Source organism: Pteropus vampyrus, unplaced genomic scaffold (genome assembly GCF_000151845.1).
Source record: "Pteropus vampyrus isolate Shadow unplaced genomic scaffold, Pvam_2.0 Scaffold273, whole genome shotgun sequence".
NCBI classification, from domain to species: Eukaryota; Metazoa; Chordata; class Mammalia; order Chiroptera; family Pteropodidae; genus Pteropus; species Pteropus vampyrus.
Genome location: NW_011889054.1, coordinates 1,207,702 through 1,232,660, shown reverse-complemented (window position 1 = coordinate 1,232,660; position 24,959 = coordinate 1,207,702). Strand labels below are relative to the sequence as shown.

At 43.4% G+C, this 24,959-nt stretch overlaps 1 protein-coding gene and 1 non-coding gene across 2 annotated transcripts; both read right to left on the bottom strand.

The window, feature by feature from the left end:
• Positions 1-227: 227 nt before the first annotated feature.
• Positions 228-24,806, bottom strand: LOC105302456 (phosphoserine aminotransferase). Its single transcript, XM_011375497.2, has 9 exons — positions 24,637-24,806; positions 21,284-21,344; positions 20,287-20,356; positions 17,746-17,951; positions 16,789-16,961; positions 15,120-15,289; positions 8,488-8,616; positions 1,973-2,110; positions 228-1,336 (listed from the first exon to the last, which is right to left on the bottom strand). The coding sequence occupies exons 1-9, from the start codon at positions 24,694-24,696 to the stop codon at positions 1,231-1,233; spliced, it is 1,113 nt and encodes a 370-aa protein (XP_011373799.1). The 5' UTR covers positions 24,697-24,806; the 3' UTR covers positions 228-1,230.
• Positions 5,853-5,992, bottom strand: LOC111729664. The gene has a single exon (XR_002776320.1). It is a non-coding gene; the product is annotated as a small nucleolar RNA SNORA57 (small nucleolar RNA).
• Positions 24,807-24,959: the final 153 nt, after the last annotated feature.

The following is a 24,959-nucleotide window of genomic DNA, read 5'->3' as shown; positions in this document are numbered from 1 at the left end:
TTGCTGATAATATTCACTCCAAAAGCCAACAGAAAGCTACACAGTATGCCGAACCATTTAAAAAAAACAAAAAACAAACATGAATGCACAGCACTCGAGTCTTACATCTTTAAACTAAATTATATTACCCTTATAGAATGCTATTTTTAGACTCAAGTTTTCCCATCATAAAGTTTAAAAAAGAACAATCTGTGTAAAAAGCAGGTAAAGAAATTCACTTACAAAGGTTTATTTAGATGCTTTACGACTTTAATGTCCTTCACGTATTCAACATAAAATACTGACATTGAATGAACAATAGGGGAAAAGATGCTTTAATAAGAATATTCCAGAACTCACAGCATCACTCTAGTCAAACACTGTAATGAGAACAGTCAAGTGAACAAACGATAAGGGAGTTTAACAGAGATTTTTAGTTTAACGGCATAACTGAAAAATAAAGAACAAACCAACAAGCCAAGCTTCTCTTTTACCCACTAAAAGGAAAATAAATCAAGGAACTTCAAAATCTTGTGAAGTGGCTTTAAGAGGGAGGAGGGGAGAGGCGAGACAGAACCGTATTTCTCAAAAGTCTCTACATACATCATCGAGAACCACGTTATTAGAAATATAAATGCATAGAGATATAAACTATTTGGTATTAAAAACAGGCCTTGCTATATAAACACATAGTGTGTCACTTTTATCTCTTTATGAGAATAACAGTATAAAGAAGGATTTCCAGTTTGTGTTTTAGCCTGGAACTCCTAAACACTCACCACATGGTCAACGTTAACCTGAATTAACAGCTGTGGAACTCAGGACACCCCACTGCTGTCATTTTGGAAAGGATCAAGATTCAGCACCCAGTGGCCCGCACCCACCCTCCATGCTGTGTGTTTGGGCATTTCCAGAAACAATTAACTGCACTTTAAGTCAGTCCACAGGCAAGTATGAATACTGAGATCTAGCTAGAAAAAGTAGCAGCAAAGATAACATAAGCTGGAATTGTTAGAAAAGCTAAAGGAAGATTTTTAAAATGCTTCCAGTTCAAGTCAAAATTAAGGTGTCTGTTAAGTCACAGCAGCTTTGCAGAGCTGTGGATGTTTTGCTGTTATCTGAGAAAAAAAGAATCTATAATAAGCATGTTCTTTAAGAAAAATATCAAGTTTAAGTTTTTGAAGCCATTGCTAAGCTACTTTAAATTCTGTACATTATTCAGAGGCAGAGTATATATTGGTTAGAATGTGCTCATAACTGATGCATCTCCAAAAACTTCTTCATGAAGGCCGCCAGCTCCTGAACATCCTCGATCGTGACGGCATTGTACAGGGAGGCCCGGATGCCTCCCACAGATCTAGAAAGACCAAAGGATGCCACCATTAACATAAGCATCTAATTCAGCATCGGACCACCCTTTCTCCAGTCACCCCACAGGTGGCTAGGTGTTCAGATATCTAATCATTAGAAAATTCTCCCTAATACCGTGAAAGTCCATCATGCTCTCACACATAACCTAGATGAACTCAACTATTCCAGGAGCCTGCAGTGCAGGGAGCTGGTATAACCATTGCAGGGTAGGTCTCTTGCCTCTCATGTGGAGGACATATTTTTCATAGAGCATGCAGGATTAACTATTCTAGCTGATGCTCCTCTGAAAAACAGTGATCTGTTCTGACACCAAAGAGGTTTGTACCAGCCTCACCAGAGATGGGATGGCAACCCCTGTGCTTTAAGAGCAATTTAAGTGATTTTCAAGGGTAATTTTGACAAAAGCCCCTGGAAGACATGGCTTCACCATGCTCTCAGCGGGGGAATTGTGCTAAGGGCTCTATAAGCAACAGGAGGAAGGACTAACCCTGTAACAACTGATTTTCCCAACAAGTTAGAATAACTGCTACTCCAAGCTGGGCAGGCTCCGAGATCTGTTTCGTTCTGCATTTGAAAACCTAAACCTATTCTCTGACAAGTTCCTGGACTGGATTGTACTCACCTATGACCTTTCAAGGAGATCATATTGAGCTCCAGAGCTTTATCGAGAAATCTTTTTTCTAAAGCATCGTCTCCTTTGGCATTGCCAATGCGGAATGGAATATTCATCTTGCTTCTATTCTGGGGCTCCACTGGACATCTGAAAAACATGTTTACTATTCCAGTGACTTTTCTGAAATGTGCAACTGCCATTAACAAATCAACAGAAAAAAAAGTTAAATATTTTCTAAATGGAAAAAGGAAATGAAAAAAAAGACCTGCCTAGGACATTTATAATTTACTTAGGGAGACTCCTGTTACATATGAAACAGGGAGTTAGCATTCTCTTATGTGACTTGTACTTAACTTGCACAAGCCTGTTTCCTCATTTGAATATTGAGAATAATAATACCCCCATTTCAGACTAGTTAAGACAGTTTCAGTGGTTCGACAGCTACACAACAGTGAGTGACTCTTTCTCTACAAGTCCACAGAGAAAAAAATATTGGTCCTAATTGTGGCTGAAAGACTTAAAAATAATGTGCAGCAGCTTTCAATGCACTTGTCACACTGTATTATTCCAAGCCGTGTGACCATGAGTAAGTTACTAATCTCTCTGTTGTGCCTCACTTTCTTTATCTGTTGAATAGTGGGAAGTATAATGGAATCTATCTCATAAGGTTGATGTGAATGAAGATTAAGTGTATTTATAGGGAATTTTTGTGGCATATTTTTAAATGGTCACAAATTCTCTGCAGCCCTGCCAGCAATAAATGGGGTCTAGTTCATCACATCTTTTGAATCTGAGCTGGCCTTGTGACTTGCTTTGACCAAGAGATTACAGCTAAAGTGATGCTGTACTACTTCCAAGCTTAGGCCTCAAGGGGCACGTAGCTTCTATATCTGCCCTCTTAAAACACTGCCGCTGCCACATAAGTAAGCCTGAGCTAGCCCTGCTGGAAATAAAAAGCCCAGCCAACAGCTAGCATCACTACCAGACATGTGAGTGAGACCATTTTTAAAAAACCACTGGCTTCAGGTGAATTACCAGATGACTTCCGTTGAATAAGTGGTCCCAGGTGAGAGCAGCAGAACCACCCAGCTGGGCCTGGCTCAACCTGCTGACCCAAAGAATCACAAGCAAAGAAAATGGTTGTCATATTGAGTCACTGTCTTGGGGTATTCTATGATGCAAGAGTAGATAACTATCACACTTTAAAACAGTGTCTGGAACAGAGTAAATGTGATATGAGTATCTGCTAAATTCAATAAATTGATCTTTTTATTCCTAGCACCTTGCACAGGGCTTACACAGACTCTCAGAAATGATGAGTGAACTTTTTATCTAGGAATGGATAGGGATTTGACTCTAGTTTCTGATTTGTAAAATAAGCAGCCAAAATTATTTTCCACTGACAACCAAAAGAGACAAATGGAAGAGCAAATGACATGCTACTCTGGAATAAGAGAAAAATATGTAATGATCCTCTTTCTCCATTTTCAAGCACATCCTGTCTTAGTCTTACACTTCTACAGAGTGGGAGTCATTAAAATTAAACAGCAAATAAAAGCAGCGTGAGGAAGCCCCCATTAAAAGTTACGCTTTTCCCTGAGGGCACATACATAATTCCTGTTAAAGTTAATAGGAGTCAAGTGCACACCTACAGGCAGAAGAGACGTGAGAAGGGAAACCAAATAAGGGAAACCAAATATCTCATAGCTGGCTGGCTTTGAGCTTGAATTCTAGGCGCCACCCCTTTTTATGAGGTGGTAAGTATCATGGTGGATATTTAAATTAAAAATTCAGTGGATACCATCTTTTTATATTCTGCTGCCTCAGGCTCCCAAACTGAGCATCCAATTATAGAGGTGGAGAGGCAAAAAAGCACAGTTAATTTAAGGGGGGGGGGGGAAAAACTAACAGCGGAAAGAATGAAGAATCCATATTTATAGTGAGCCCCCTGCCCTATTTACCTATCCATTGTGAGAGTCGATGAATCACAACACAAAAGCTAGAAATTAAAGATTAAATTGGCACACAACAAATACTTAAACAGTGCCTAAGAGTATCTCTGGTATGAGACTGAAGGGAAGGAAAAAAAAAAAAAAGAGTAAAAGGAATTAACTGCTCCCACTCTAGTGAGATGGCTGAGTAGGGAATTAAAATTCCACGTGAGAAGTGCTGTAACAGCAAAGGGCTGTGGAAGCAAATCCGAACAGGGAATTCTGCCTGAGAGAAGGCTGAAAGGAGTCACAGAAGGGGACATGAGAGTTGTTAGTTAGGACAGGAGATGAAAAACGAACATTGTGACAGAGAACTTGCATCTGCAAAGGCATGGGGACCCCAGCAGGCTCTCTGATGCAGCTGGTGTTGGGTTTCTGGCCACGGTAGGGCCTGGACGGTGAAAGGCCTGCAGATACGCTCTGCTGGAAACTGGATAGGATCCTTGAGCAATTAGAAGCAATCAGAGTTTTTGGAAGAGAGAAAATGGAAACCTGAATTTTTTTCCCCACTCCACATGAAGGTAGGTGGTAAGAAAGGTGACCTCAAGTCTGAATATGAACTCTATCATTTGGACATTTTTATAATAGTAAAGATAATATCTAATATATATTAAGCACTGTGTCAGGAATGTACTAAGTGCTTTCCATAATAAACACAAATAATATTTAGAGCCAACTCTTTTCTTTTTCATTTGTCTTAAGGTAGCTTTTGATAGCTCCCTTAATCTCATTGTTAACCCATTCATTGTTTAGTAGCATGTTATTTAGTCTCCATGTGTTCGTGTATTTTTCAGGTTTTTTTTGGTCATGGATGTCTAGTTTCATACCATTGTGGTCAGAAAAGATGCATGATATGATTTCAATCCTCTTAAATTTATTGAGACTTGTTTTGTGGCCTACGTGGCCTATCTTGGATGGAGCTAACTCTTTAAGGAATGCTCCCTATGTGCCAAGCGCTGTTTCTAGTTCTTTGTACAACTAACCAGCACAAGAGCCCATGTTCTTAACCCTTGTATTACATACTCTTTATTCGCATGCATTTTTCACATAATCCTCATGACAGTCATAAGAAGTACATACTATTACTACATCCATTGTACAGATGAGGAAACTGAGTTTAGAGCAGCTGGGTCATTTGTCCAAGTTCACGTGCTAGTAGCAAAGCAGGGCTTCTAAGCCCAAGATGCTATACTGCTCACGTGAGCTCATCTTGGGGTCAACCAGTGCTGTGTGGGTGTTTGGGCTATGGAATGAACACAGGGATTTCTACAGTTGTCTTATCTAGTCTCTGAGTTCTCTGCCAGGGTCAGTGGCAGAGCTGGTGCAATCGCCAGCCAACCACCCAGAACTGTGTTCAGAAAGGGGATGCTTTACGACTCAGGGGGCAAGGAACAGGGGACAAGAACTAGAAGCAAAGGTGGTGGCGAATGGCACCATCTAATTCTAGGTTACTTGGTATTCCTCTTTAAAGTGTCTCACCTCCCTTTGGGGCGATATTCCCATAGTTTGAAAGTAAAGAATTTCCTGAAAACCCAAGTGAGTACAAAGACAACCAATGAGTACCCAGCTGCAAACACTAAAGAGAGAGGGAGTGAAAGTCTGCTCTTGACTCTGGTAACAAGGTCCCACAGGAATGTCATGAGCTAGGATGACATTTTCTGGGCAAGTGGCCCACGGGGTGGATGGAAATTCCCAGAAAGAGGTTAATTCTGAAGAAGATGCAAGTTCTGGGTCAAGGCTGTTCATAGTAAATGAGTTTCGGGTGGGAAGATGATTAGATTCCCCACAAGAAGACCTGCCTGCCACACTGGCTTCGGAAATGCCAGATTGGGTGTTTGCAGTTAAAGAACCTTGGGGGAAAAGAATTCAGGGGATTCCTAGAGTTCCTTCTATGCTTTTTCTTCCCCCGTGTAGAATTGGTGGACTGGAAGCCATCAGCACTGAAGACATGACACAGAGAGGGGCGGAGGCCTGTCCCTCTGCCTCCCTACATTACAGGAACCAGGACCAAAGCCTGATCCCCGCCAAGAAGAGGAGGGTCCTCTATGCGTTTTTAAAATTTGTTTCTAAGGCCCTGGATTTTTCCCAGGGGCATCATCTTTCCTTCTGTCTTTCAATTTTGTGCCTACACATTTCCTGAGAAATATTTAGAGCCAAAAACTAATAGAAAAACTAGTCTCCCCACCACAATAGCCGCCAAGTGCTTTCACTCATATTTAGGTTCTGAGCACTCTTTGGGAATCAGGAAAGATGACTTTTGTCTTCTGCGTATCCCCAGAGCCTAAAACAAGGCTAGTCCAGAGTCAGTCAGTACTCAAGAGGATGGATGGATGGATAAATCAACAAGTGGATTACATGTCCTCAGCCCTTCCCACAGACTTTCCTTCCAATCTCAGCACAAGCCATCTCTCCAGGGAGCCTACATTCTGCTCCCCAAGCACACTGTACTTTCTTCCCTCAATGTCTTTGTAGGGGCCACTCTCAACCTTCCTAAAAATTCTTCCCTCTTCTCTGCCCAACTATACTCTCGCCCAAGGTTCGAGCTCATTCAAAAGCCCTCCCCTCACCTCCAGCTAAAGCAGTAGCTTCCTGCTCCAAGCTCGTGCTTTATTATTTAGCCCTTGGCTACGAACTCCTTGGACCATCTACTGCTAATCGTGCATTTTAAAATGGCTCCAGTGGGGTACCTTGGCCTGCGCATGTACATATCAGGGTCTAGGGAGGAAGATTCCCCAGCACCAAGCCCCCAGCCTGCACTTGCCTCTGCTATACAGAACCACAGAGCAAACAGAAATGCAGTGTGCACCTCCTTCCTCCAGATCACATGTGGGAGAGGAGTTCAAAGGCCAAGGCATCTAGCCAAGCTGAACTCTCCTCTGGGACTGGACTGGAGGGTCAGTGCAGGACTAGAACTCACAGGGGGAGGCATCAAGCCCTTTAAGGGCAGAGGTGGCGAGAGCATGCTGCTTTATCCTAGTTGTCCAAAAAAGTATAACCAAGCAGGGTCGGGCCTGGTTAATACCTGGATGGTAGACCACCTAGGAAGACCAGGTACTGTAGGCATAAAAAATAAAAATAAAAAAAGTATATCCACCATCCCCAACCCATGGGTGGTTATGGAGGGAGGTGTGTTATATGTTAGGACAGAGACGTTATTTTGTCTGTCCTATATGGCCCACTGAATTCTCAAAGAGAGTACAAATTTCCATGTTACTATCAGCCATACATTTCTGTTAAAACAGACTAAACCTCAAACAGTAATGGCCACTAAGAACAGAGTTCTAGCTCGGTAAAGGAGAAGCATTTATGTATATGTACATATATACATACCCATACACGTGTGCATGTACACAAACACACAGGATAAAGTCTGGTCCTCATACACCTGTCCCCATCCTGAAGGACAGGAAAAGCAAATGAAGACATCATCTGCTAAGCTTTTCGTTTATCAGGCACTGTACTAGATACTTCACATCCAGCATTTTGGTGAGAGGTCTGTTGTAGGGGGTTGAATGGTATTCTCTGAAAAGGTATATCCATATTCTAAACCCAAGAACCTGTGAATGTGACCTATTTGGAAAAAGGGTCTTTGCGGATGCAATTAAGCAAAGGTCTATCTAGATGGGATAGATCACCCTGGATTATCTGGGCAGTCTCTAAATCCAGTGATCTGCCCTTGGAAAAGAAGACACACAAAAAAGGAGGAGGCCACGTGAAGACAGAGGTAGAGGCTGGGGTGATGCAGCCACAAGCCAAAGAATGCCTGGAGCCACTAGAAGCTGGACAAGACTGAAATAGATTTGACTCTGGAGTCTCTGGAGGAAGCAAAGCCTTGCTAACACCTTGATTTCGACTGTCTGGCCTCCAGAATGAGGAGAATCAATTTCTGTTATTTTAAGCCATCCAGTTTGTTTGCAATACTTTGTTCCAGCAGCCCAAGGAGACCAATATAAGGTCTATAAGTTTTCTGTACCACTCACAGAAGCTGCTCCAGTGCTCAATACATTCATGAATTACTTAGTCACAAGAATGTTTAACTAGCAGTCAACTCATCCATTCACAGACTGCAGACTGGGGATGGGGTTGGTAATAAGGGAATCAGTGAACTTTCCTAAAAGGGTAAATTAGCATGGAGGGGGCCAGGGTGGGTGTTTACACCAAGGGTCTCCAGCACAGCCTCTAGGTAAAGTTGAGAACTTTACCTAGCCCAAGTACATTTTGTTTTTGTTTTTGTTTTAAACCCAGGACGCATACAGAGGAAGCAGGAGGCAGTGGGAGAAGGGGTCTGCCCCAGAGGTGAAATGAGAATCTTCCCCAGGGTGATGTCTTTAGTATAAGAAATGTCACCACCCACGAGGACACAGGCCTACAGCAGGGAATTCCTGGGGTGGGAATACAGGATCACCCTGCTAACCAGCACTTCGGTGTCTCAGAGAAAGGTGAATGCATCATTTGCCTTTTAAAAGGATCAGGCATAGACACATTTTTGAATTCACAAGAGGCAAAATGTGAAAAAAAAATCCATCAACTTACATATAGAATCCTTGAGAATTATTGATGATGTCATAAATCATCTGCGATTTGATGGAGCTAAGCTTCTCCATGGCCGCTGCACCGCCATTGTTCTTAATCCACTCCAGGACCAAGCCCACGACGTAGATGCTGAAATAAAGATTAAAGCAAAAAAAATCCACTTAGTTCAGCTTTGCAAAACTGGAAAGATTCAAGCCAACTGTTAAGTTGCACTAAAACAGACTTAAATATGTCATTAGACACAGACAAGATGAGAGGGGGCCATGTGGAGACCAAGGACAAGAGCATGTTACAGAGCAGGAATTGGGATCGACCCAGTGCCAGGCCCCTGAGGGCCATTCAGAAAGGAAGTTTCACTAAACTTCTCATAGGATATCATATTGGTCCCTACCTGTCCAGCCTAAGCCCTAATACAAACTTCACAACACCTGGAACACAATTCCCTCCCCCATACCTGCTGACATCTGGTCCCCACTATAAGCATCTGCAGATCCCCTGACCTCACCCCCACCCAGTTACAGTTAGCCCTTTACTTCCTGAACTACCAGAGCCCTCTGCCCATACTTCCCACAGTTTTTACCGTTCACTTTATATTTCTACGTGTCCTAGTCTTAGAAGGCTGAGAGCACGTGGTATTCAGCTTTTCCACCCCCGCTGCCCTGACACAGGGCCCTCCACCTGGCAGGAGGCAGTGTGGCAGGAGCCCTACCCAGACGAACTAGAGCCTTCCCTGGAATTCTCTGAATTGGGAGTGAGGAGAAAGAGGCAGATATGTGTGTTGGCGAAACTGTGAGATACGAGGAAAGAGCCCAGGGAATACTTGAAGGTAGCTCATCTGAAATTATGAAGCTGGCATTTCAAGAGAGATAAGTAAGGATCAGAAAAAGAACAGATGGGGTAGAATTTGTGTCCCTGGTTCAAGAGGTCCGGCTGTACCTCGGTCCCTCCTGCAGCTTGGCACTATTTCTTTCTGAGCCAAATATTTTAATTCTCTGTCACCTGTGAGACCTCAGGGCTCTTGTGGGGTCTGCTGGAGACAGGATGGACAAGGTGCTTGACGCAGGGCCAGGCGTGTGGCAGGTGGGCCACATCAGTGGCGGTTAGTATAGTATCTTTACTATTAATTGTTCAAAACTAAGCCAGAAACACCCGATGCTGAAGAGTAGTGGGTGGTTTCCCCAGTGACTTTCTGAAAGCCTCCCTTTGAGACACTCTAATAGCCAGAGGCTTGTCCCAGGGAAGCCCAAGACACTGACTAGCTCATTTACTGTCTCACCTGACTGGTAGAGGACCCTGGAGTTTCTACCCCCAGAAGGTAGCAGAAGCTAAGGATGGGTGCCCAGCGGGCACTGGGCAAAGCAGCCACCACCCAGGACCAGGTGGCAGCCTCTTCAGAAGCTTCCCCAGCCTAGCTCTCCAGACAGCCCTGGGAGGAATGAGAAACAGCAGCTAGCTGCAGAAAAGGGAAGAGAGATCAGAACAGAAAACAGCCCTAGAGTAAATATAGCCTCAGGTATATATATATCTCTGGGCGAAGACTGAGACAATCAGAGGGGAAAAGGAGAAAGAAATGAGAAAGCAACGAATATTACGGAGGTCCACTTTTGGCAAGGTATTCTGCTAGTTGCTCTCTCTTTTATTGATCACAGTAATCCTGAGGTCAGAGCCACCATTATCCCATTTCACAGATGAGGAAACTGAGGCTCAGAGCTTAACTTGGCAAAAGTCACCCAGGAAGGGGCCGGTAAGGCCAGAATTCCAACCCTGATCAGTCTGACTCTAAAGCCCAAGTTATTTTTACCAGTAACACAAGCCTCAGGTTTCCCTGGTCCTCCAGGGCCCTCAACCACCATCTCACCTGCTAGTGGGGTAGCCGGGCTGGCACCAAGAGTCACAAACACAGCTGCCAAGTCCAACTGCTACACAGGCATCACAGCACATATGGGCATGTGTGGACATGTGTGCATTTCAGATGCAACGCTGCCTTCCAACTACTCTATTCTTTAAGATACCATCTAACCCCAAACTGCTCACTCCCCACAAACCACAGAAACACACCCCGCCACAACAAGAACCAAGAAAAACCACCATCATGCCTGTTCACCAACAGTACTTTTCAGAGGTCACGCTTTGCTTTTGTACCTGCAGTTCTGTTATCCCAGGGTTCCCAAGCTGCTCTTTCAATAACCAAAATCAAAGCTGCAGCAAGGACCCAGGCCAGGTCCATAGTCCCACCAAGACCTCAGCAATAACACGCTCCCCTCTCAGTTGCTGTCAGGCTCAGGCTCACTGCCCATGCTCTCTGGCTAATCTGAATGCCATCTGACCAGGGAGAGTCATGAGAAAGCCCGTCCATTTTACATGTTGTCTGGAGCCAGCACCCTTAGCTTAGGTGCATATGAAGCCTCACCAAGAGGCAGAGGGCTGTCCTAGGGACCAGAAGTCATCCCTGGCATGGAAGGATATCTGGTCCCTGTGACTCTACTGTGGTTTCCAGTTCATTAGTAACTCATGCTTCTACCCCCATACAATCCAAAATCTTCAAAATACAGGGCCCTAAAATGCTTAGGCAGCTTTGCAACTTGGTCTCAGTTCTCTCCACTCTCAGTGTACTGCAGCACTTTTAAATGATTTATGCGTTCACTTCTAAAATGCCACCTGTAAACTCCCGACATAGGTTTACCATCTAAGCCTGGCTATTAAATAACTAAGTAAATCACAGCGTATCCATTCTATGGTATACCGTACAGCGATTCAAAGGGGAAAAAAGGCAGGCATTTGAGCGGATACAACAGTGTTCATAGTTTTTTGTTGAGTGGAAAAAAGGAATTCACAGAACAGTGTGTATGGGAAAGTGCCATTTGCATAATTAAATATATGGCTCTATACATTTGCATATGCCCAGTTAAGGGTCTGTTAGGATACACAGCAAGCAATTAACAGTGGTAACCCCAGCAGGCTCTAAAACCTTTGCTAAGAGCATGTGTTATTCTTTTAAGTTTTTTAAAATACCAAATACACTCTGTACACTAGGGCTTAGAAAAGCATACAGGAAAGTCTCCCAAAACTCTCCCTGGCTGTTCTGAAGATTCTAACTGCGCTTCTGGAGTTGATGGTTAACAAGGCTAAGCCCGCTGGGAAAGCCTATCCTGACACTGCGATAAGAAAGGTGGCCTGGATTAGTAGGGTTATTTTGTTTATTAGTTAGTCTACCTCAAAATACAGCTAAAATGAATTTATACTTACATGTTCACTTAGTAATAGTAAGTAAAAACTTTAATGGGGTTGGAGAAAAGTTTAGACATCTTTTTGCTTATCCATTAACTGAGCTTAATATGTTCTACTAAAGAGTTAAACAGAATGGCCAAGTGTCCTTTATTCCACTCCAATTCATTGCTCAGAGCTACAGGCAAGTATTTGAAGGCCAGTTTTCCAGCACAGCTCAAACAAACTTCCCAGGGCCTATAGTCATTTGGCTCTGATTTTTAAAAAGGCTTCTTTTCAAACTTGGGACGTTTTCAAGGAATTCTATGTGATACAAAGTTCCAGAGTGTTCTGAGTGCCTTATCAGTTTACATTCAAGGATTGAGGAGGATGTTTTGCACAAATCTGCACGTCTATATGGAGCTCATTCTCACTGGGGTGAGCTACAATTTTCTAACACTGATTGTTTAAGTACTGCAAATGAACTCTACCTTTTTCAAGTCATAGACTCAGGGTATAATTGTTCAATCACACAGACTTTTACTTTGTTCCTTTTCTCTTCTTTTGGGGTAAAAGAAAGCAAAGCAACTTCCAGGTGTTCTCCTGGAATAGAACACATTGATCCCAGTCTCTTTCATCGTCTACATTTACATGATTCTAATCAAATATTAACAATCCTGTCCTGGGGTGGCATCAATTATCACTATATTATCACTATTCGGATCTGTCTAGGGAAGAAACTTAGCCCTTTTTCTGCCCTTTTCTGTGGTTCAGCCTGTTCCCTCAAGCAAGAAAGTTCTGGGGAGAAAGTTCATGCACCCCCACCCCCGCCACTTCCTGTTACCCTCCATCCAGCTAACCAGCTAACCCGGCTGGTCAAAGCCAGGTCAAGGACTGGGGCCTAAGGCTAGAAAGTGACCCTATAAAAAAGTTACTGTTCTACAACTTCCTGTGTCTTCAGGTCTGACTCCAGAAGACGCTTTCATCTCCCAGTGAACAGACTGGCCCCCTTTCTCACTGTTCCTGATGATTTTTCACCTTAATATTAACAAACAGCATATGAACATATTCATTACATTTTTAAAAAATCTGTTTTTCTCATCTTGTCTGATCTTGGAAGCTAAGTAGGGTCGGGCCTCATTAGTACTTGGATGAGACACCACCTAGGAAGACCAGGTGCTACAGGCGTAAAAAATAAAAAAAATAAGGGATTGTAAGCTGACAAGGTCCTTGCAATCTGTGAGGTCAATCAAGGGTTGCCTTGCCTTAAAAAAAATAATAAATAAATAATAATAATAATAAAATCTGTTTCTTGGTAACTCTTGGAGAAGGTGCCAGATTTGTGACAGCTCCCTGTGCTCCTCCGGTTGTACTCTAATCAGAACTGGCCAGCCTTTAGGCCACATTTCAGGGATGGGGCTCTCTCTGCCTCCTTCTCCCTTCCCAAAGCCAGTGGTGGCGTTTGCCTTGCCCTGAAAGGACCCACCTGACTCAGAGACAGGCCTTGGCTCCACCTTCTATCAAGTAAGTCAGCCACCTCCTGCCACTTTGCAGCCTGGCACCTAAGCCCCTTCCCCAGGGGCCATGCATTTGAGGGTCCCCAACTGTGCGTGCCTTCTCCACCCAGCATGCCTAGTTCTCATTTCCCAGTTAGCCAGAGAGCACTATTTCTCCACTGCCTAAAACCCTAGAGGTAAGCGATAGATTCAGCACCACTCCCACATACCTCCCTATTCCTAATAGGCATTTCAGAAACACTTTTAACCCTAGTGAAACACAGTGGGGCTTACAGGTGACCAGGAGAGTTAGCCCAGAGTATCCCATTCCCTGAGGAAAGTGGGAGACACAAAATGAGCTGCTCTGCCTCAGGTGAGCTATGTGGAAAACCAGCAGAGATTCCATGAGAATCGAAACTTTGAAAAAACTTTTCTTTCCTATGGCAAATTATGTGTAAGAAATTTTCTACAGGCAGCATCGAGTGGGGAGACCTCTAACAAAGTCCCAACACAGATGGAACAGATGCCTGCACTAGCCCCAGCACCCTTTTAAGAGAACGTCCAGCCATTGTGGAAAAATCCAGGAGTTTAAGAGCTGGACTCCGACAGCCATCTACTCTCCTACGGCAGTATCCTTCAAACACAGATACATACTGATACTTCTGCTTGTGAAGAGCATTAAAGTACAGGGTGTACACATTCAGATTCTGGAGCCAGGATACATTGGTTCAAATCCCAGCTATGCCACTTCCTAGAAGTATGGCCTCTGCTTGCTTCTTCACTTGCAAAATGAGAAGAGTACTAAGAGTGCCTACCTCCTAGGGTGCATAGGAGGTTAATGGGTCATATACATAAGGTATAGCTGCCCTGGAAACATAAATCCATCAACTCTAGCTCTTCTCTCCACTGCTAAGGCTCTGGGATAACAAAAACAACAATGATAATAATATAGCAGTTAACATTTATGAAACACCAAGTGCCATGTACATTAAATATAATATATATCAACTCATTTAATCCTCACGGCAACCCGGTAAGGAGGGTACTATTATTACTTCTGAAAGAACCTGCTGCAGAAAGGTTAAGCCAGCGCTCCGCAACCTTTCTGTGACCAAGGACTGGTGCTTCTATGAGAATCTGATGCCTGACGATCTGAGGTGGAACTGAGGTGGTGATGCCAGCACTGGGGAGCGGCTGCAAATACAGATGAAGCTTTGCTAGCTTGCCCGCCACTCACCTCCTGCTGTGCGACCCAGTCTGTGACCTAGGGGTTGGGGACTCCTGGGTTAAGCAACTTGCCTGAGGTCACACAGCTAGTGAGCAGTAAAATCTCTCAGGCAGATGTTAAATCCTAGGTATCACAAAGATTTTGCTAAACCATCTGAGTCTGGGAGTTAAATGACTGCATGCAAGACAGTTTTGCTCTCCCTGAAAAGGCTACAACGCAGCCTCTCTCACTTGGCTAATGGGAAGTCAGGCTCACAGGACCTGCAGATTGGGTGAAAAACTAGGAAGGAGTTTGTTCCAAGCCAGTACGTTTGCTCCCAAGCAGCTGGCTTCCTACAGGCCAGGCAGGGAAAGACAAGAACATAGGGGAGGCCCAGCCTTTGAAAAGTTTTTCTCGAAATTTGCACTGTTTGTTTGAGATGCAGCTATAGCACTTCACCTACAGAGAGCTTCTGAGTTAATGGTGAACCACCAAGGCTACCAAGATCAAATAAAAACACGCCCCCGCCCCAAAAAAGGGCTAGAAGACTGATCGACAGTACACAGAGGGTAACGAGAGAGACATGAGCTGGACGGAGAACCGTGATAGGATCTCTAGGCTATCAGGTCATGGGTTCATGGAAACACGCTCTACTAGAAAGTCACGTCTGCTCCGACGGGAAAGAAATCCCCTTAATTGGTCCATGAGCCACACCCCGGAGTTACCTGAAACAGGGAGGTGTGTTGTACAAGGAGTTATTCCCAGCCTGAACTTTGTACTCCAGGACCGAGGGGCACTCTCTGAGGGCGAACCCCAGCAGGTCATCACGGATGATCACCACCGTGACCCCTGCAGAGCCAACGTTCTTCTGCGCACCAGCAAAAATCACACCAAACTGAAAATAAGAAAAACATGCCATTTTAGGTGTACCTGGTCATTTTTCATAAATGTATTTCAACTTCCCAACTTCTTTCCAAAGCACAATTTTATGAGGAAGTAACTATTCTATTCCTATTCGAAATGCATTTCTTTCTCTAAAAAAGTCTCCATCTGAGACAGCAAAATCAATACTCGTGAGTTCAAAGGCCTGTAGATTATGTGTCTGCCTGGTTCTTCTTCAATTTAAGGGGCTAGCCCACGCCTACCACCGCAAATACCTTATACATATTCATATTCACTCTGCATATTTCCTTTCTATATCCAAGCTGGTTTTTAAAATAGGGAGGCTAACTGCCCTTGGTAACCAAAAGAAACAGAATTTTTAATCCATTTATATTTGTATAAAGGGACAATCAGAAGAATGCGGAGAAATAATAAGACAAGCTGCCTGAGAGAAGTAATTTTAGAAAACAAATGTTTAAAGATACATAGGAAACTTTGCCTTGTAAGATATAGAACCCTCTCCCACGTTTCCCCATGAAAACTTTAGGAAAATGAAGTGGCATCTCAAGTGGGAATGGATACCACCTGGCCTGCAGGGGTGTTTTATAGTTGATATTGTTTAGAATTGCTAGTACATGGTGACTGATAATACAAACCAGGCCATAACTAAAAGATAGTATATTCATATAATGGAATATTATTATGCAATTTTATAAAGGAATGAAGTTCTGACATGTGCTGCTGCATGGATAAACCTTAAGGACATTATGCTGAGTGAATAAGCCAGACACAAAAGGACAAATATTGCCTGATTACACTTATAAGAGGTAACTAGAGTTGTCATGTTCACAGAGGCAGAAAGTAGAATGGTAGTTGTCAGGGGCTGGGGAGGGAGGACTGGGAGTGAGTGTTTAATGGGTACAGAGTGTCAGTGTGGGAAGATCAAAAGTTCTGGAGAAGGATGGTGGTGATGACTGCACAACAGTGTGAAATGTATTTAATGCGACTGAAGTGTACACTTATAAATGGGTAAAATGGTAAATTTTATGTTTTATGTTTACCATCATTTTTCTTAAAAGCAGCCTACCATTTAGTTTGTTTTAAATTATTCAGATAATACACCCCCTTGCTGCGTGCACCTGGTGCACTACTACCACTGCCCGCCTTGGTGTGCTACCCACAAAGTCTATGTGTCCTGTCAATGCTCTTGGAGATAAAGAGGTATGAGGCAAGGTGGGCTTCTTTCATTGGCCCCCTGAGCTTGAATAATCTGCATCTTCCCTTGAAGACAGCAAGCCACTCCCAAAGTATTGAGCCAGTCGCAAAGGTAGATAAATTCCCCAAGGACCCAACTGTGTCCCTGTGAGGCACTCGTTAACACAGGACCAAGACTGTCAAGACTAACGTTCTCACAGCCAACAATGTCAGCCTCTCCTGCTCCAGTATATGTTTAAATGCCCTAAAGAATCCAAGACGCTGGGGTCCCCCCACCCAGCCTCTTTTGCACTCTACCTTGGAAACGTCCACTGGCTTAGATAGGAAGTTCGAAGACATGTCACAAACCAGCACTGCCCCCTTGACATCAGGGATAAAGTCAAATTCCACACCATGCACGGTCTCGTTAGCACAGTAATACACATAGGAGGCATCCGGGCTGAGGGTCCAGGTGCTCGGGTCTGGAATTTCTATCACAGAAAACAAGTTGGAGACGCCACACTTTAACTCCCCTCTTTCCTTATGCAGATGAGAGTCGACCAGGAATAACAACCCCCCCCTAGCAGCGAAACACTGATTCCGAAGTATTCACAAGGGAAAGCACCCTATCCACCTCACATTATAATCACCACCACCATCCTGAAAGGATGATCAATCTCACCCTGCTTAATCTTTAAGAATGGTGGAGTAGGTATTTGGGTTTTTTCTTGTCATCCTATGTCTACTGATGGTCCGATAGTTTCCTCTTGGGGATCCAGCCTCCCCCATTCTCAGCTCATTTGGTTCCAGTGATGCCAATTTCACCCATAGCCCCAAAGGCAGAATGCGACTTGGGCACAGTCACATGACTGATTTGGAATGGGACACATGAGACTGTTATTGGGGCATTTGAGCAAAGGCACTGAAACTTGGGGAGAATACGAGGTCAGAAGAGGCTGTAGCCAACTTCTAAAAATGAAGGAACAGCTTTCCTGACTGCAGACCCTCCTGGAGCTAGTGTTGGGGCCCACGATGAAGCCATACCTAAAGCCAAACCAGCCCCAGGCTTTTCAGCTAAGTGAGTTTAATACTTTTTCTGCAGCAGCCAGTTAGTAGTCTTACCTAGTACAGGCATCCAGTCTAAATGGCATCAAAGGAACTACTGACAAGGAGAGGAAAGAATTAAAACCGTAGATTGCTTTGGGAAAGGGAAACCTGAGGAGGGAGGGGGCCCTGGTCAGCACTTCACTGTCCAGTTCAGCTCCCAGCACTCACTTGTGTAACTCCCAAGTTTAGGATGGACGATATTCACAGTCCCAAACTTCTTGGCTTCTTCTGCAGCTTTAGCTGACCAAGCTCCTGTCACCACATAGTCAGCACACCGTCCTGCCTTCAGGCCAATCAGGTTTAAGGGGACAGCACTGAACTGGCCAGACCCACCTCCTTGTACAAAAATCACCTTGTAGTTGTCTGGAACAGCTCTGGGCAGAAGCACAGGAGATAGTTAATAGAGACTCACAGGGTCAAAGATGGAGAATGAGTGATGCTTTACCAGCGCTCTACTTTGGGTGGGTATACTATAAGAACCGGGAAAGTCTCACTACCACTTTGCCTTCCCCAACCTAGTCATTTATCTATACAGTCCTCGGACAACTATTTACTGGCCCTGTGGTGCAGCCTATGGTTACTGTTTGGAAAGATGCTAGTAACACCCTGCTGCTCCTTTAGAGTATCATCCCGCTGCCATTCTCAGTCCATATAGTTCTAGGATAGTCAACCCCAGCTCCAGGGGATGAGCAGCACATGACCCAAGCTGGCCAATGGGGTTTGGTTCTGAGACCTTTGATCAAACTTTTGGGAAAGAGAAGTTGTTTCTATTGAGGGGGAAAAAATGAACTTGTAGGAAATAATCCTGCAGCCAATGGTGGCCATCTGACGAAGATGCCACATAAAAGGCAGAGCTAGGAGATGGAGAAAAAGCCCTTCCTGACATCATCTGAGCTCCTACATCACCCCTGCACTCTTTCATTATGCGAGGTAACATTCCTTTGTTGGGTTAAACCATGAGTTGGACTTCTCTTCTGTTCCTTGCCACCAAAAATCCTGAAAGTATCTATGTGCTGCTCACGCTATGAACCAAGTGGACACTGGAGAAGGATCTGTGATCATGTTTTAGTCTTAGTCGCATAATGAGGTACCCAATACACACTGAGATTAAGAGTGAAATTTTTTGACTCCAGCATGGAAAATTAAGATTATGGCTGGAATGACTATAGGCAGTAGGATAAGGCCAGCCCCAGAGGGACTAGTCTATGGAACCTAAATCCAAGCCTTTGAGCAAGGACAGAACTTGGGAACAGGCAGACAGAAGGCAGATGGCCGGGGACAGAGCTCCAGCACAGAGGCGTAAGTACCAAAGGCCAAGTCTACATGAGAGGGTCTTGGGAAATAAGTAATGTACAAATATCTGGGTCTGAGCATGGTGTCTGCCCAAACCATGCTCAGTAGGATAGCAAAGTACACAGGAAGGCTCTACTCATGAGGTTTTCAGCAAGTGGGAGGACTGAGAGCCCAAGGCTGGCTTCGAAGGTTATGTTATTCAGATGTAGGGCAGTTAACAAGACCAAGAACTGAATGGAAGGGCGCTGGACAGAAGCTTAGGTACAGGGGTACAAGGCAGAAACTTGGTCAGGAGACAAAGGGATAGGCCCACAAATTGAACTGGGAGTCCAGTCTGAAGAGGCTCACAGCCATGTGGGTCAAATGCCACATAGGGCCAAGGTTCCAAATGCCTCCTCCATGGAGGACATGATTGTTCTGTAAACATGACATGCGACCCAGCAAGCAGATGTGGCATCTGCAGCCAAGCACCTGATCACCGGTTATGAGCACTCACATGACAACAGGCCTCCACATCTCCTCATGGAAATGGCACCAAGCCCACCCCATCTGAAGCATTTATCAAGGCAATTTAAAAGCAAAGTAATGAAATGCTCAATATCATTCCAATTTTGTTGATGAAAGACTGCATGGATGGACCCTAAAACATTAACAATGATTACTCCTCACTGGTAGGATTATAGATAATTCCAGTTTAATTTGTTTGTTTTTTTCTAAACTTTCTACGCTAGTCTTGTGAGCAGGAAAAAAATGGTTTTCAAGGTTACCGTATTCTTATGTTTATGTAAATGTATTATAAAATCTCTCCTTTAAACAGCAATCTATTTAAGAACAAGGTTTCCTCTAGACAAGAAAAGCAGTGCAGATAATCTAGGACTTCATTTGAGCAGCAGTTCCCCAAGTTCAGAACTCTAAAAATGACCCAAGGAGCCTGTTCAAAATAAAGTTTCTACAGAGATTCTAACTCAGCAGGTCTGGGTAGAGCCCTGCACTTGAATTTTTTAATATCCCTCCCCACTAGATAATTCTGACAGGTAGTAGGAGGCTCATACTTCTAGAATCAGTGAACCAGATTATGGTTAATTATGCTGTCAAAGATGACTATTTCTTTGGCACTTAAATCCCTTTTAGGCCAGCTGAACTTGAACTTCCACAGTGCTGGAAAATCCTTCCTAGATATAATGATTTCAAATCCTTGGAAACACCACATAAAATAAAAACACACAAATGCAGGATGGGGAACAAGTAAAAAAGCATTATGTACTAATTTAGTGAATTTGGGGAATCTTAATAAGATTATTTTTAATTATGAAATATTCTAAACAGTAGAGTATAGAAAGTAATACAACAGACAGCCAGGTATATACCTTATTCAACAAAAGAAATGCAGTTTGGTCTTTAAAATTTTAAACTTACAGCAATTCCCGCACAAGATTCTCTGTCTTGTTAAGAATCTTAGCAAAATCTGATGACCTGTGGCTCATTTCTGTAGAAGGAAAGATAAACAAAAAAAGTTCCACTTCAAAATCAAATGAACACAAGTAACTTCAGAAGTAATGACAAAATGTGCAAGTAATATAAGTGGCAATTTTAGTTATTTTGCATTCAAATTATGGGCCAAAGCTCACTTTGTTTAGGGAAAAATCCAAATTAATTTTGAAACTGCAAAAATTATAGGCTTATGGTCAAAGCAGAATCATTTTTCAAGTGGCACAGTTTGAGTGTCTGTGATGTCTTACCGTCTTTCTTACAAACATGGGTCTGTGTGCAATGACTGGCCTTTGAAACAACAGTACTAAATTCTATGCTACACTGTTATTTCACATAAACCTAAGTACATGTCCCAAACTCACAGAAACACTATTAAATAGCCATGAGCTTACAGTTAAACCTATGGTCTCTTAATACTATACAGCCATTGGAACTACCAAAAAAGAAAAAGAAAATTAAATAAAAGAAAGTAAATTTTAGAACTCAAAGGTCTTTTCGCTAGAAATATAAGGGAGAGAAACTTAATGAAATTATTAACGGGCAAGACTTCCATAAAAAGCTTGTGTACTTTTAAACTTTTAATAAGTTCACTTTTAAGTGTAGTAAAAACTAAAATGAATATGAAGCAATATTATGTTTTGAACACAGCATGTAAACGTGCAGTAAGAATCTTCTCATCTCAGATCGTATGAATAGCAAAACCAATTATGAAATGCTAAGTTGAAATGTATGAACCCTTCACCAGCATTTATGTTATGTCAATTTCAAGACTGCTTCCAACAAAAATGTAATAGACATTATTAAAATTTAAAAATACATCTATAAAGGCCTATAGGAAGACTGTAGAAATTCTAGGCTTGATGCACTTAAATTAGTTCTCTGTGAAACTTGGACATTCACAGAATCCAAAAGCAAATCTTACCAAGAACACTAATCCCAACACCTTTGTAGTCTAGTAATTCTTTTTGGATCTCTAACAATACCTAGAAAAAAGAAAAGAAAATAGGTGATTTGAATATTCTGTGTACAATTCTCCCTCTGGACATACAAACCTGGGGAGGGGCAGGGGAAGGGGTCCACAGACCAAAGCCAGGTGAGGTCTGGAAGCTTCTTACCCCATCCACAGCCAATCCCCTTCCTCCCACCATTTTCACAGAGCCCAGATGCAATTTTGCAATTTACACACAAATTGAGTGTAAAATTACCAACCATGACTGATGCTAGGATGGTTTTTCTAAAGGCATGAATTTACTTAGATATAAACATTCATTTGGATTTAAAAGAAAATGATCAAGTATACAATTTTTCTGACGATGACTCAACTGTCAAAATAAAATCTCTGGAAAAAACCTGGAAAATGTTCCCTCCATGACATCTGCCATTCTCTTAAAGCAAAGCACAAAATGCATGAAGTCCTGGGTTCCGAGAACAACAAAAACATCAGGCCTAAATTAAACAGATAACTCGATTTTTCATATTTTTATCTAAGGTGCTTGACTGGGACAGGTAGGGTAGGCATAAATTATGAAGCACCTGCCATGAATTAAAACTCCTGAGGACTAATTTACTGATCTTTGATTCCAACAACTGAGCCAGGAAGGTGATATTCTTATCCCTAATTTGCAGATGAGGAATCTCAGTTGAAGTTCCTGAGGGTGACTTAGCCATATGCCCTGGGTCAGCCATTTGGCCCATCTTATAGAATCACTGCAGTCCCATAACCACTTCATCCCTTACAGGGTAAGCAGGACTCAGTTTAGGGCCAATCCCAAAGTCAGGAAATGGAGAGGGGAGGAGTGTGAGGGCTGTAGCTAAAGTAGCTCACTAGGGAGGAGACCCATTGTTTTTCTTCCCTAAGGGCAAGTAAAATGCAAATAAGTATAAACTAAAAAGAAAAACTCCTATTTTTTTTAAAGATAGCAAGCCTTAATTAGAGATTCAAAATGAAGTATTTATGAGTGACAAAACGTGACAACTGAGATGACTCTAACATAACCCAGGGGCAAGAGGGGAGAAAGAGGGTGTGGGGGAAGGCATGTTGAAACAAGATTGGCAAAATGTCCATAGTTGTTCAATCTCAGAGATAGGTCCATGGATTACATTATATTATTCCTTCTCTGCTTTTGTGTATGTGAGAACTGTCGCAAAAAGAGAAAGAAAAACTTCAGAAATGTGCACAAAACAGGTGATAAGTCCTCTGTAGAAGCATCCTGCCATCAGAGATGTTTTCCGAAGATATAGGCTAAGGAGGAGATCAAAAAACAACCTAAACTGGATTGTGACTTGTCTAAGGAAACAATATTTGAAAAATAAAAAACTAAACAAAGATTCCCTTGACAAGGGGGTTCGAGAATCTGTCATTGTTTTGCAAACTCTGGATCCTTATTAGCACTGTCTGATCAAATAAACTTTAGTGAATCCTTCCCTTTATTAAATAGAAACATTCATCAATGATAGAATCATCTTTAAATTTAAGATTATATTTCTCTTATAAACAGCATTCCTTGAAAAGATATCTCTATAAGTTTATATCCAAAAATCATTACAAAGTTTTAAGTTTCCACCAAAAAGCACAGCCCTCTAATCCAGTGGGGTTTATTTTTTGCAAACTACAGAATGCTTTTGCGGGTCACAACTAATTTTTTAAATGAAAATGAAAACATTAGAACAGAATAGAATGTAAATTGTATGTGTCATAGTTAATTAGGCTATTTCATAAAGCTTTTGTTTTAAACAATTACATGCATGTACTCAGTCATTTTGTAAAATATATTTTTCACTAAGATTAGTCAAGGTTTGAAAAGCTTTGCTAATCTCCATAATTCAATTAAATCAAGACACATACAAAGCAACATCTGTCTCCCCTATCCCATTAGAGGGCATATCTGAGGGCAAAAATCCTCCCAGGAAAATAAATAATAAATAAATAATTGTATTACTGATGACAACTGCCATTATAATAAATGCATAAAAAATTATACAGGGAACAAATAATCTGAATCCAAAAGATGAAGAGAGAAAAATAGGGAGGAGGGTACAGGAAACATTTACACAACTCTAGCAGAAAAATCTCACCTAAAACTGGAATATCGAGAAAAAATAAGTCCTGTTCTCCCGGCCACTGTGAGTGCTACCCCTAGAAAAGTAAGCTGCCCTTTTCCTTTTAAAATCGTAAGATTTCCCGTTCTTACAACAACACAGAGAAGACTCTGTTCTAGGGAGATTTCTACCCTGTTCAACAATGGATAATTGTAAAGTACTTGGCTGTGCCCCATGTTGCTACAACATATTATCAGAGTCATCCCGGTTAGAAAGATAAAAATCTAACAGCAGGGGCAACAGATTGTCAATGCTTCAAGGTACATCAGAGACTTTGCCTTCTTCACAGCGGGGGATGTAGGGGAGGGAAAGAGCTGGAACCTGGCTGGGGGTTGGGAAGGCAAGGAGTGGGTGCCACTTGCAAGGTCTGGTTAGAGCTCGGGGGAGAATTCAATCATTCATTTGCTCCAGAATTTGTGAACTGACTGGGCTAGCAGCCCAGTGCCTACCAGAGTACGACTATTCGAATGCTTTGGGGACAAAGCCAGTTAAAAAACTGGATTGAACGCATGAAACACTGTGAAGAAAAAGACTACGGAAGAGTAGATTTTGTGGGTAACAAGGAGGGAAGCTGGACTGGAAAGCTTTCAAATTCACGTTTCTGAAAAACAATGTTCCCAACTGTTGGCTCGAACTAAACGCTGTTTACCGGGGGCCATGAGTGGGCCTCCAGTTTGCAATCCCTTCCAGCTAACGCGATCCCCATTCACCATTCATTCAGTGTCCATTCATGCATCCACTCAATACTGCCTGGCTCGCGCCATTGCCGGGGGAGGGCAACGCAGAATGAGAGCTTTTTCTTTTCCTCTGAGCCCACGCCCGGGCCCGAAGGAAGAATCGCAGGGAGTCTTCAGGTGCATAGCACCGGCGGGCCAGCACGCCCCGGCGGGCCGAATCGTGCACGCACCGGAGCAGCTGCACAGGCATGCCTCGCCGAGCTTCCTCTCCCAAGTGCAGTCTTCCAGAAGCCCACGTGCGAGCGATCCTGAACTGGGCGTGCACGCTTGTGCAGAACGTCTGGGGGGCTCAGGGACGTGGAGTGGAGATCTCAGCGCCTGGGGCAGAGATGCACGGCCACCGCGCAGGGCGCACAGCTACCCGCGCAGAAACGCGCCGCCACCCGCGCTTGTGCTCCCGCCCGGGATGCACCCTCCGCGCACGCTCGCGGGGACTTACCGACCGCGGCAGCTTGGCGGGCCCTGGCCCGAAGTTGACCACCTGCCTCGGGGCATCCATTGTGCGAGGGTGCGGACAGCAAGTCAACAGGAGACAACCGAACGCGTGGGCAGCGCGAGTCCGTCCGCGACGCCGACTCTCTCCCTTCTTCCAACGCGGAGCCGACGCCCCCATTGGCCCGCGCTGTCTCAGGCCCTGCGCTGATTGGTTTGTGCAATAGGGCTCGCATCTCCATTGGTCGCGCTCATGAGCAGGGGCCCGGAGCAGTTGCTCCTGGTGTTTACTGTTTCAACCCTTTTTTTCTTGATCAGTGCAAGGCGTGC